At 52.5% G+C, this 13,580-nt stretch overlaps 1 protein-coding gene across 3 annotated transcripts in view; it reads right to left on the reverse strand.

Moving 5' to 3' along the window:
* Positions 1-3,939: 3,939 nt before the first annotated feature.
* ASIC2 (acid sensing (proton gated) ion channel 2) overlaps positions 3,940-13,580 on the reverse strand; it is a 1,021,853-nt gene continuing 1,012,212 nt past the window's right edge. For 2 of the 3 annotated variants that reach the window (XM_012726276.1, XM_004684896.2), the window contains 4 exons: positions 12,631-12,722; positions 9,089-9,168; positions 6,835-6,903; positions 3,946-4,864 (listed from right to left, as the gene is read on the reverse strand). In XM_012726276.1, the coding sequence (XP_012581730.1) occupies positions 4,763-4,864; positions 6,835-6,903; positions 9,089-9,168; positions 12,631-12,722 (343 nt within the window). In that variant the 3' untranslated portion in view covers positions 3,946-4,762. Of the gene's footprint in view, positions 4,865-6,834; positions 6,904-9,088; positions 9,169-12,630; positions 12,723-13,580 lie in introns of all 3 variants that reach the window. The other variant, XM_004684897.2, reaches the window with a different exon arrangement.

The following is a 13,580-nucleotide window of genomic DNA, read 5'->3' on the forward strand; positions in this document are numbered from 1 at the left end:
AAAAATGGGTTAGAAATTCATATTTTTGAATGTCTAAAGCCTTTGCCAATCCATCGCTTTGTTCTTGGAAGGCCAGTGAATGGAGGTGCCAATGAATGTTAAATTAATAAGAGACTGTACCCCCCACCCCCACTTGCCACTAGGCTGGGCTGGTTCCCTTTGACATGTTTTACGGTTCTCAGGGAACTTACGGCCCCAAACACCCCCAGCCCATTAGCCCTAGGAATATACAAATGCATGCGTAAAATGATCCCACATGCCAAGAATGTCCAATGAGTGGGAAAAAGCCATTGGCTAGAAACATAAATCAACACTGGCCTGGGAAATAGCTCCACAGACACTTGGAGAGTAGGGAAAGGAGCTCGAAGGACGTTTGTTAGTCATGATGCCCCTCAGTGGGGTTACCTGGCCTTTCTTCCTGTCGCTCAGTGGTCACTTTGGACACTTTCCCCTTTCACTTCTCTGTTTGGGTCCCCTGGACCTACATACAGTTCCTTGCATGCCTCTCTTTCTCTCATAGCCTGGTCTCCCTCTCTCATAGTTGTCAGTATTCCCTGCTCAGATGATAAATTCCTTGAGGGTAAGTGCTGGCACATAACAGACAGTCAATCTATGCAAGTGGAATGAAGGTGAACTTGCGTTCTCATGCATTTTCTCATGCTTCCCTCCTCCTTCCCTCCTTCCCTTCCTCCCTCCCTCCCTCCCTCTCCTGCCCGATGCCAGGAAGAGTCTCTCTCAGTTATGTATGTATGGAGCCCAACCCCGCCAAGGCCCCACACTCCCAAGCAAACTCCTTGGCATCTTCCACCCCTTTCTTTATAACTGGGATCTTACTCTAGTGCTTACTTCTGCTCTGAATTTAGTTCTCAGAATCAAACTGAAATCTCTGAGATTGCCAAGAAAAAGTTCCCAGAACTCTCTTGGGCCTCTCGGCAGGGATTTACCTGAGGAACATCTTATCTATGAGATCACTCCTGTGGCTGAGCAGGGCCTGCCGTTGACTTCTCCCTTCCCAGCTCACCAAGAACCTTCCTCTAGAGTCCCTGTGGGGACCTTTTCTGACTAGGTGTTTTCATGGTTAAAACTCTGATAAAAATAACTTCAAGCTGGAGAGAGGAACATAAAAGAACTCCAGCGTTGGGGCCAGAAACAACAGAGCAACGGTGTGTAAGAAGCCAGCTTGGGACTGAGGTGCTTATGCCCTCTGCTCTGCCCAGCTGCCGCAAATGCCACCGAAGCAGATCCTGAGGTCGTGACTGATTGATTTGCTGATCGACTTCTCTGGGTCGTGGAGGTCACTGAATTCAAGCTTGTAGTCTGGGCTCCTTCCAAACTGCATATCTTGGTGTCACCATTTGAGCCAGTCTCGAAAATGTGACAAGTCCTTGAGTCTCCTGGGCCTTCCACACCTCTCCACATCTTCACTAAGGAAATGATGACACACGTCTTCTTATTTGAAATGTGTTCATAGTAAAAATCCTGCCATTCGTAGGTCTCTGTTGCAATGGTAGTTCCTCTCAACTAGTTCATCATACTCAGTCTCTGGCTGTGGATTTGTTCTCATGAATTTCCTATCCTTTTTTTTTTTTTTTAAATCAGGTCAGGTAGGTAGATTTACTCTGAAATGAACAGAGCCAGGCTTCCTAAATCAGAAGGGCACATGTAGATGGGAGGCCTGAAGCCATTCAAATCTGCTAGAATATTCTTTGCTCCATCACAAATTGATCTGAAGGTTTTTATTTTGAAAGGCAAGCTAGAAAGCCAATGAAGCAGTTCAAATTGCAAGTTAAGCTATAGATTTTTTTAGAAATTTATGAAACTGTTAAACTGGAATAAGGCAGAAACATCCAGTAGACTCACAACTAATGGAATAGATCGTTCTCTGGCCCCTGGCTCTGGGGAAAGCAGGAGACAGACAGCCCTGCTCAGGTCTCTTTGCCTCAGATAGTCGAGGATCCAGCAACACATTTTCCAGCAGGGTTTTATCTAAGGAGACAGACATCCGTGCCCTGGAAAAGTCTGGAAAAATGATCACTGTCAGTCCTCCTGCTTTTGACATAGTTATCTTGGTCTACAAATGGAATTATGAGCCTGGGGGTTTGGGGGGAGATAGCACTGGTCCTGTAGATCATTCACTGTGTGGCCCTGGGCAAGCCCCTCTTCTGCACCTTTTGGTGAGCTCATCTGGAAAATGAGGGCAATGGACTGTGTGGTTCAAAGGGCCTTTAGCAGGCAGAATAATGGCCTCCAAAGATGCCTGGGTCCTGGTTCTGGAAATTGAATATGTTGCTTTATGTGATGTGGTAAGAGGCTTTGGAGATGTGATTAAGTTAATGAGCCTGAGATGGGATGATCACCGCCTGGTCCAATCTAATCCTGAGGGTCCTTTAAAAATGGAAGAGGGAGACAGGAGAGGGTCTGAGTTAGAGGGAGTTGTGATTACAGGAGAAGGCCATTGTCCTGTGATACAGGCACTCAACCCATCATTTGAGGATGGAGGGGCTGTGAGCCAAGAAATGGGGCAGCCTCTAGAAGCTGGAAAAGATGGCAACGTGTCTCCTCTAAAGCCTCTGGGAAAGGCAGCCCAGCTGACACCTCCATGTTAGCACCTGTCAGATGCTGATCTCCAGGACTGTAGCACAATAAAGTTTGCTATTATGAGCCTTAAAGTTCAAGTAACTTGCTACAGCAGCAACAGAAAACTAACCGGACCCCTCTTGCATTGTGTGACTTTGCACTTTGTTTCTAAGAATCAAACCTAATTTTATCTATAGTTTTGGGCAACTCCAGCAGAGAGGTGTTTGGGATGAGGCACCACGGGGTGCCCAGTCCCAGCTTCCTCTTGGGGGCTCCATGACTGCCAGCTCCCGGCCCCTACTTGTGCTGCTGTTACTTGTCCCCCAGTCATGTCGTCATGGCACTTGGGGTCAGAAGGTGCTGGGAGATACCTGTGAAGACACAGGTAAGGTTTTATCTTTGTCCTCTGACAGAGGGGGCTGGGCCCAGCGAGGTGTAGGGTCTTTCCGATCTTCATTTAGTTCCTGAGGGGAGAAGGCTGGGCTGGGCTCTTAGCTTCTGGAGCAAGCCAAGGTGCTTAGCAGTTGGTGTCTTTGCAGAGATATCTTTTCCTTGTGTTAGTGGCTTAGGCTGGGAGGTGGGATGGCTAGAGAAGAGACCAGAACCCTGACGCCCGGGCTAGCCAATGCTTTCTGTGCATCTGTGCATGAGAAGGCCAAGCCTGAGCTGGAAGTGTGGAAGAAGTGAATGTTGAGGCTACGGTACTGTCCCTGTGCAATTAACAGTGTGGCATGAGGACACTGCCAGAGCAGGAAGCTTGCTCGTGCCCCAGGGGTCTTGAAGGCCCCCACGCGTCCCCCTTCCAGGCACCTCCCAACCTTCTTTCCCACCTGGACATGTTCTCAGGTGTTGGAGGAGGAGCAGGGCAGAATGAAAATGTGTCTTCTGGAGGGACAGTTTGTCTCTTTGATGGGAATGAGGAGGTGGGGTACACAGAGGTGGAGAAAAGCAGGTGTGTGGGAGGGAGGACCATGTTGGGGGCCACTGGTGGGGTCAGGCGGCATCAGGACGAGAGATGGACGAGCTGGGAACCTGAGATCCCGTTGTGGATTTCGCGTCTGGCCAATGTTCTCTGGTCCCCATTTTGGTGTCCTGTGGCCCAGGGCCGTGGGACTGTGGTTGTGGCCCGTTGGTGGATCCTGAAGGCATCTACAAGGTTGGGATCAACTCTTCTAGCAAACTGAGAAGAGATTACAAAGTGTACACATTTTATAACGGTAGGCTTCCTTGCATAACCCTATAACCTTCCTTCCTATCCCTATAATCTGTTTTGACATGGGGTGGGGGTGGGAGTATGGTCTTTCCTCAGGCCTCAGGGAGAGAGATTGAGTGTGGGGGAGGGCAGGAACGAATCAGCCATTTCCACAAGACCAGCTTTTAATATGACTGTGATCGGAAGCACGAATAAATAAACGCCGAAGAAAATGAGGAAACCAAACCAAACCTCAGAATATCAAAACCAAAAATCGGAAAACGAAACCAAACAGATCTCTGACAGACAAACAAAAAAGCTCCCCAAATAAACAGAACCAGACTGTACAAGCGTGTCACAGGGAGAGCAGAACGACGTGGCGCCAGGGTTGCGGACGAGTCCCCGGGCCACGTGTCTCCATCGCGGGCACCAGTATGGGAGCGGCTGGCCCTGGTCACCCGTGGGCCGGCTCGGGGCGCGTGGGGGGTCGTGGGCAGGTTAAGAACCTTCACAAACTACACAAGGACCAAACGTAGTCGCGAGTTCTGCGGTTTCCCTCCGGGTTGTGCAGTTCTGATTCCAGCATGGCCTTGGGGTGCCGCTGGGGCTGGACCCCGCTCCCGGCGTGGCTGCAGAGTGGAGGCTGGAAACTGCGCAGAGTTGTGTCGTGTACAGACAGACGTGGGGTGGCGCCATGAGAAGTCTGAGCATGCAGGTGCTTTATACATCTGGCAGTGAGATGTGATGGCAGGTTGGTTCTGGGACAGTTCCAGCGCGTGACTCATTTCTCCTAGAGGGACGCACGGCAGGGCCCGCGGACGTGTCCTGTCAGACGTGGCCGGAGCGAGGTTTTGGCAGATCGTTTGCTATGTGTGCATAGGGGGCTCTTGCTTCTTTCCGTCTTCAGGGGCCATCCCACCTAAGCCTGCCGGCCCCTGACCTGGGTCGTGGACCTCAAGGCCTGTTTGGGGGTGCTGGGTGGTCCGAGGGCTGTCAGCAGGCAATCTCCTCCAAGGTCCCCAGGGCCGTCTGCAGGGGCACGTTCACAGTGTGGCTGATGGTTTCAGAGTGGTTTGGCATCGTCTCACAAGTGCTCTGGAGGGAAGGGGAAAGGGAGAGTTTATCTTTATTCAGCAACATTGCTCACAAGGCGCCTGCAGCCCAGCCTCCATCTCTCTCGTGGGCTCTGCTCCGTGGGCTCTGCTCCCTGGACAGGCGCAACTGTCCTCCCAGGCTGTTCAGGTGCATGTGTGCCATTCCAGGCATAAGCAGCTCCAGGACCCTCACTGCCTTCAGAATCCTCATCACTGCCTACCTAGGGCTCTCCTGGGGTAGGGAAGATCCCTGATGATGGGGTTTTGCAGCTGGTTTCACCTTCCCTCCTATAGGCCCCTGACATTCCAGGCTACATCTGAGCAGTTTCTAGAGGTCCCGCAGGAAGACCAGAGACCTACAGCAACCAGACCAGAGCTCGCCACAGCTGTCGGACTTTAAGCTAGACTGACTACGGGGGGCGTTTTCTCGGGTTTCTGAGCAGGGCAGGGCTGAGGTAGCCATGGGTCCTCGGAGGGGTGCCCAGGTTGTGGTGGATGGAAGACTGGGAAGGATGGGAGCAAAGACACTAACCAGGAGCCAGTGTTGAGATTTTGGGGGAGATTGGTGAGAATGGGATTGGGGCAAGGGGAAGGGAAGCTACCTCTCAGACATTCTGAAGGAGGGGAGGTGGGGATGGGAAGTGAAACCTCATTTGCTGAGTACTTACCATAATCTAGGCAATAGTGATTGGGTTTTAGACATGGTCTCACTTAACCCAATGATAGCCCACTGAGATTGGCACAGACCCGATGATGGTGAGGGAGGGCAACTGTCCATGGGGCAAAAAGAAAGCTAGGAGGCGAGGGCCAGGACCCTTCTGTGCTGCTCCACAGAACCTGCAGCAGGAGCTGCAGAGGCCTAGAGAATCCAAGCAGGAGTTTTAGCCTGGGACACAGGCAGAGAAATGGCATCTGGAACAGAAATGGGAGCCTGTATAATAAGGGAAGGGGCTTGAATCCATTTTGGACTGGTTGAGTTTTTTTTTTTTAAGATTTATTTATTTATGCATACAGAACTGGGGTACAGGCCAGAGGTACAGGGGCAGTGAGAAGATTCACCAGAGACACAGTGGGGAGCAGAACAGGCCGACTGATGAAGTACATTGCTGAGGGGAGCAGTGGGCGGGTCAGGAGAGGTCTGCCACGCCATGTGGTCACCTCCGGGGTGGGGATCAAACTCATGCTGAAGTGGCTTTAGCTTCTTAGTGCTGTGCTTTAACCCGCTGCGCCACCAGGGAGGGCTGGACTGGTTGATTTTAATGTGCCAGAGAGGAGGGTCATCTACACCTGCACCAGTCAACTGAGACCCGGGTCCAGGAGTGGGCTGAATTTGGGGAGCAGAATAAGCATCCACAAGAGTAGCTGCATCTCTGGAAGGAGAAACAGAGGAGGACAGCAGCTAGGGAACTTTGCATCCAGCTCTGCCACTCACCATGTGTGACCCTGAACCCTGGGCCCCAAGTACCTCAAATACAAAATGCATGAAATGACCTGGTCTGTAAGGCACCCACACAGTGCCTAATAGATAGAGGAGTCACTGGCGATTAGTGCTACTACCACGTTTACAGGGTCCCACAATCTATGTTCCCTTCTAAGGGAGAAGAGCAGCAGGATGGCCCTACTTGCATCTGACTCCCCTGGGGAACACGGAACAGAGCTACACAGCTCTCTGGTACTCCCAAGACAAGGGAGAAGGAGAGTAGCTCTCGGCCTCGAGAAGCTGCACCAGGCTAGACAGGACTCTTGGGAGCATCTCCTGGAGTTCGTTGTATGCCTGGCTTACTACGTGAGTCCAGGCTGAGTCTCAGAAGTTTGAGTCTTACTTTGGATCTTACAGAGTGTCACAAGCCAAGGAAAGGTGTTTGGTGAGATAGCCCTCCTGTCCTGGCCCTGTTATCTAGAACAGGTGGTTCTATGCCCCCTGCACAAGCCAGAGGAGCGAACCAACCCACCACCCAGGAGCCCCCTTACCACATTCTCATCATGGCTCCCTTCGTCCTCTTCTTTGCCAAGCAGGTCTAGTAGCTTCTCTTTGATCAGCTGCAAGAAAAGAAGCGGGGCTTGAGCAGGTGGGGGGCATGGGAGTCTTCTACTTGGCTTGGCAGGGGAACCACAGAACCACAGTTGTGGCCTGGGCTGTACACTCCTTGCCAGGGTCCCTGCCTGGCTTGGAAGCTCTAGGACCCTGCCTGAACTTTTGACTGTAATGCCATTTTGGTGCAGGGCCTAGAGCTTGGAAGAGGTCAAGGAGGCCCCTGTCCCATGGTGTGGACTGGTTCCCTTGCGAGTGGGGAGTGTGGATGGTGGTATGTGCTCAGCCCCATCTGACCCCAGCCATGGCTAGGGAACCCCTTCTTGAGGCTTGGTCTGGGGGCCACATTTACTAATCACTACCTAGGTCCAGCAACTCCTTAATTCACAAGAACGAGGAATGCCTATGTTCATAACAGGTTATTCTTAGCAATAAAGTGTAGATAGAACATATGTTACCTGGTGGTTCAATTTTTATAACTATGTACATCTTTTCAAACAAAGCAAAATAAAATCTGGTTCTGGGACTGACTGAGACTGACCCTGTTGAGAGGCAGGATGTGGTATGAGAAGATGTTGGTCACTGGGGTGCTCCACCTCACCCAAAATGACTCCCAGTGGCCAATGGCTGCCCACAAAGGCCAGTCTGCCTTTCTCTGGAAGGCAGATCAAGCTCTGAAGGCTCCAGTTGTTGTGATGAGATGCAGGTGGCCCAGGGGCTTGACTGGGCCTTAGGGGTTCTGGAGACACTGGGCCAGCTTGGATCTGGAGGATGCAGGCAGGAAGGCCAGTGAGCACCAGGAACTGCCACACTTTAGCCTTTCTGTTTGAGAAGTTTTCAGAGGCTCTGTTCCAGCTACCTCTCTATATTTTTAAAAATTTATTTTTGTGTAGAAGAGCTGGGTGTAGGCCAGAGGTGTAAGCCCTGTGGGCTTGAATCCATTTTGGACTGGTTGAGTTGTTTTATAAATATTTATTTATTTGTGCATACAGAACTGGGGTACAGGCCATAGGTGCAGGGGCAGTGAGAGGATTCACCAGAGACAGAGTGGGGAGCAGAACAGGCTGACTGATGAAGTACATTGCTGAGGGGAGCAGCGGGCGGGTCAGGAAAGGTCTGCCACACCATGTGGGTGACCTCCGGGGTGGGGATCGAACTCATACTGAAGTGGCTTTAGCTTCTTAGTGCTGTGCTTTAACCCGCTGCACCACAGGGAGGACCCAAAAAGGGTAATTTTTATCATAAATGTGGGGGGTGAGAGGATTCACCAGAGACAGAATGGGGAGCAGAAGAGGTGGAGCTACTGAAATACACTGCTGAGGGGAGCAGAGGGTAGGACAGGAGAGGACTGCTGGGCCATGTGGGTCACCTCCCTGGATGGGGACCGAACTCAGGCAATTGTGGTAAGGTGGCAGCTCTGAGACTTAACCCCCTGCCACCAGGAAGGCCCTCCTGCTGCCTCTAAAGGGGGGCTTCTCTCCAGACAGTTAGCAGCCAGAAGCAACTGATGTGCTGATGTGTCCTTGCTCTTCTTGCTCAAGGTGAGGTTCAGTGGGAAATATCTCCTCTAAACTTGAACCACAGAAGACGCTAGTCAGGTGCCAGGCCACCTAGGGGACAGGTGTGTGTGTGTGTGTGTCTGTGTATATGTGTGTGATATATATGAATACATCTGTGAGTAGAGTGCGTGAATGTGGTGTAAGTGCACGGGAGTGGGGTGTGTGTGTGGTGTGCATGATGTGCATATGTGTGAGTGGTGTATGTGCTGTCTGTATGTGGTATGTGTGGTGTATGCATGTGTGTGGTATGTGGACTTGTGAGTAGTGCATGCGAGTGTGGCATGTATGTGCTTGTGGCGTGTGTGTATATGTGGGTAGTGTGCATCCACGTGGTGTAAGTACATGGTATGTGTGTGTGTCGTGTGTGTGTGATGTATGTGTGGGCAGACACATTCATGATGAAGCCACCACACCTGCCTTCACCTTGGGGGTGCTCAGAGCTGGTCTTCCAGCTGTCTTCTTCGTCTTCTCTCCCCTCCCCCATGCCTGGGATGGGGTGAGAGATAATATCCCTGGACAGAGAGGATAAAGCAGGGTCTGGGTGTGAGGTTTGCGCCCCCCCCCCATTCTATGCTTCTGAACGTCGGGACAGGGAGGGCACCTCCATTGCCCCATGAGCAACCCCAAGTCTTACCTCATAAATATAATCAAAGAGCTCTAGTATTGTAAGGATACTAGCACCAATAAACAATCCCATCTGACCGCCGATATCACCTGGGGAGAGTGAGAGAGAGATAAAAAACCAAAGATTTGGCTTTACTCACACAGCTTCCAGCCAGAGGCAAGCTGATAAAGAACTCAGAATCCAGACTTTCTGAATGGTGCCCTCCCTGGGGAGCCTGGACTCATAGCTGGAAGGCCAGTTTTGACAATCCCTCCCCACTGCACAGCTGTGACAGTGGATGGCTTTCAGCAGCCAGGAGTACTGGAACTAACCTGAATGCTTATCAGAGGGACAATTCCAATTCCCTGCTTTGTCTCTGGGCTGGAAATAGAGGCAAGACATGCATGGTCTGGTCTCTGGTTGAGGCACAGTCTAGCCCGAAACATGTGGTCAGTTGGCTGGCAGGGCCTTGGGAGCGGTGACACAAGAGATCTCCCACCATGACATGGCTTTCAGGATTATGTTGGGTCACCTCTTACCCTTGGAATAAGATCTTATCTTATCTCCCCATCGAAGGGCAGATGTTCAACTTGGTCTCTTTCTAGAGTGGAGGGTCTTGTCCTGGGATCTGTGGGTACACCCTGGGCAATGTGTTCCTGAACTGGTCTTTAGATACCCCTGCATCCAGGGATGCACCCAACTTCTGGGAGATGAGTGATCCTATAGAATCTTGGCCTCTACTAGTCTATACAGTCAGAGGGAGGTTCTGGGGTTGGGGTCCAGAAGTCTGAATTCTTAAGGTCCCTGGCCCATGGACGTCTGCTCCTGTGGCAGCAACAGGGGGTTGACGACTCTTTGAGGTTAGATGCAAAATGCTATGTGTGTGCAGCTGGGCATTTGTATTTAAGAAACTATTATCACATTCTCCGAGGGGTTCTCACCCCTAGAAGACCTAGATGCTGGGCCCAAGGGCAGGTGATGGAGCAGAGGTCTTCAAGGCTGGATCTGGAGCACAGCCCCCAGCTGCTGGTGGTTCTGACGAGCCCTGGTCATCTCTTAGCTTGCCTGCAGAGGACATTTGGTGTGGAGGAGTTGGGACAGAGGTAGGAGGTGATGACTGCAATGTCCTTCTCAGCTGTAATCACTGTCAGGGCACTGGGAGTGGGGGCGGGGTGCTGTTGGGGGAGGGTGTGCAGTCCTAGTGGCGATTTGGACTATCTCCTTGTCTGAGGCCTTTCTGATGGGCACTCTGTCCCCTTCCCTGCGAGAGATGCCCAATCCAGTCACTGGTGAACTAACAGAGGGGTGGGAGAGGGCGCTCCCTGGGGCGGGGCCCCAAATGGCACCCTATTCTTCTCCTTCCCCACTGCTCTCCTCAGTGTCCTTCCCGGGAAGATGTGCTTGTGTATGCACATGCCAAGTGTGCGGTGTGGGTCTGTATGTGTGTGGAGTATGGCTGTTAGGGTGTTTGTAGTGTATTGGAGTGTGTGGGTCCTGTGTGAGCGCATGTGAGTGTGTTGGTGGAGAGGCAGAAGTGTGGGTGTGTGCACATGCACGGGGCTCCAGCCATGTGGTGTGCACGTGGGTCTGTGCAGGTGTGTGAGTGGCATGTGAGGGCTCCCCATGGGGTGTGTGTCCAGACTGGGAAGCAGTGTGCTCTGAGGAGTGTGAGTGCATAAGCAGTGCATTGAGGTGGGCTGTGGTAGGGTGAGGTGGGCTGTGATAGGGCTGTGGTAGGGCTAAGAGAGGGTTGTGGTAGGACTGTGGTAGGGCGAGGTAGGCTGTGGTAGGGCTGAGGTAGGTTGAGGTGGGTTGTGGTAGAGCTGTGGTAGGGTGAAGTGGATTGTGGTAGGGTGAGGTGGGCTGTGGTAGGGCTGTGATAGGGTTGTTGTAGGGCTGTGGTAGGGCGGGGTGGGCTGTGGTAGGGCTATGGTAGGGTGAAGTGGACTGTGGTAGGGTGAGGTGGGCTGTGGTAGGGCTGTGGTGGGGTGAAGTGGGCTGTGGTAGGGTGAGGTGGGCTGTGGTAGGGCTGTGGTGAGGCTGTGATAGGGTTGTGGTAGGACTGTGGTAGTGCTGTGATAGGGTGAGATGGGCTGTGGTAGGGCTGTGGTGGGGTGAAGTGGGCTGTGGTAGGGTGAGGTGGGCTGTAGTAGGGCCAGGCTGGGCTGCTGGCTGAGGGTTTGTGAGTGGCACAGGCTCTCATAAGGTACAGATGGCAGCATGATTTTCTCAGCAGGCTATTCTGGGTGGGAACAAGATGCTGAGAACATGCTTCTCCTCATATATGTCTGATACTGAGATGAGCTCTCCTTGACAGATTCATGGCTCAGTGTGTGTGTGGCTGTGCGCTCATGGAGGGGAGAAGATGGGAGGAGAGGGCAGCAAAGGGGAGGAGAGGAGAGGCGCTGCCAGAGTCCTCTAGGAAGCAGAGATGACAGGGGGAGGGGGAGGGGCATAGAAGGTGCATGACCTAAACTGCAGGCATGAGTCTCTTGGCCCAGTCTCTTTGGTCACGTGGGCCCTGACTCCTAAGTGACAGCCACCCAAACATGGCTGGAACCCAGCTGTGATCATATCCCCAGGCTCCTAGGAGAGGTACAGGAATGCGCAAATGGTGCCCAGAACCTAGGTGGATACCCACTTGGACCCTCGCTCTCTGACATAGAGATTGTCTAGGCGGCAGGATTAATTATTTATGGATCTTCTGGGGTGGAGCTTTACTGCATTTAACCTGCACAGCAAACGGGGGATTTTATTACCCCCATTTCACAGGGACTGAAGTTCAGTGGGGTTGCGTGTGCCCACATTCCCACAGCCAGTATGCAGCAGCCCGGCCTGGCAGGTTAGGGGCACCCCACCCCCAAGATTCAGCTCACAGAGAGCACACCTCCCTTTCTTGAGACGGAGTGGGAGTTGGGAGAAGGGCCCAAAGGGTTGGTCTTTCAACTGCTCACTTTCAGGGGTCTGGTGGATTTTTGTGGGTTGGGGCAGGGCTGTAATGAGCTCCTTGTGGTGAGGGGAGCAGATGTGAACATCTGTGGGAAGCCCAGCTTTGCAGATATCTGAGCACAGGTGATCCTTCTTTTGTGTCTGACAAGGGACTCAGAGGGGACAGGGTGCACTTCATTTCCTCAATACAGCAATGTTGCTTTCCCAGTGGGGGCTACAGCGAGGGTCTTCACAGTGCCCACTGCCGGGGCACCACTGCCACCCAGCCTTCCCTCTCCTGACAGCTCGCTTCCAGCCATGGCCCCAGGACTCTATCTGGCAGGCAGAATCCTGTGGACTCCAGAGGGCAGCTCTGCGAAGGCCCTGAGACTCACTATGTTGACGGGGAAACTCACTACTCGCTATGTTGACGGAGGCACAAGCTGGGTGGGCCCGAGCTGGGTGGAAACCTCCAACACCCTGACCCTTCCTCTTCTGGGCAGGCACAGTGCAAGGGGCTGGGCCGTGATTCGTGAATTACAAGTTGGACTTGTCAGGAGGCTTCTCCGTCTTTCTGTCTGCCTATGCCCTTCCCTCCCACCCCCACGAGATGTGGAAATGTGCACAACATATCTTCGACTTACCAAGTAAGGCAGCAACTTCATACGCCTTCTTCTGTTCAATTGTCTCATAATTGAGAGCTTCAAAAAATATATCCAGAACAAGGATGTTCTCTCTGCAGGAGAGAATGTAAGTATTAGACAGGGCTAGAATCATCAGCCTCCACAGGGGTCATCTGACACAGCTTTCTACTGACAGATGGAGAAACTGAGGCCCAGGGAAACGAACCAAGTGGCCCAAAGTTAGCGTCAGGTAGTGACAGGGCTGGGGTGTGAAACCTGACTTCCAGCCCAGTGTTCTTTGCAGGACGGGAGCACATGCCAGCTGTCCCACTTTCTGCACCCTTTCCACAAGTCCTGCCTGGCCTCCAGCCCTGGTTGCTACTGGGAATTATGACAAGTGTCTCTTTGGGGGAAGCCCTCCCTGGTATTGTGAGTCATCTGCCAGCGACAAGGAGGGCTTTTAGGGAGCAAACCTCTATCTGGCTGGTGGGATTCCTTAGGGCTTCTCTAAGCAGGTGTGTTAATGAGACACATCTTGGCAGGAGAAGCCATCACTGCCTGCAGGATGTCTGCTGAGCTACAGGCCTGGCACCTCCTATAATTCCCTGACTCCCTCAACCATCGAGTCTCTTCAATGCCCTCAGTGCCCCTGTTCCCCACCCACTGAGCCAAAGCTGCCCCAGGATGGGGTTTGGTGGCTGTGCTGGCAGGAGACAGTGGCTGGGGAGGGAGAAGCAAGGCCTCCTTTCTCCACGCAGGGCTCGCCAAGGCACCAAAGTGCCATCTTGTGTCTGGTTTATGGCAACTGTTTCCTACCGGGCTCTCTTCAGCCCATCTGGCTTCCCAGCCATCCTCTACACTGCTGCTTGAGGAAGCTCTCTACGACCGCTAAGCCACTTCCGGTGGAATACAGCTACTATTAGTCCCGCAGCCACACATCTGAAATGCACAACAGTCACACGTGGCCACTG

This window comes from Condylura cristata, unplaced genomic scaffold (genome assembly GCF_000260355.1).
Source record: "Condylura cristata isolate star-nosed mole 26May11 unplaced genomic scaffold, ConCri1.0 scaffold00017, whole genome shotgun sequence".
Taxonomy (NCBI): domain Eukaryota; kingdom Metazoa; phylum Chordata; class Mammalia; order Eulipotyphla; family Talpidae; genus Condylura; species Condylura cristata.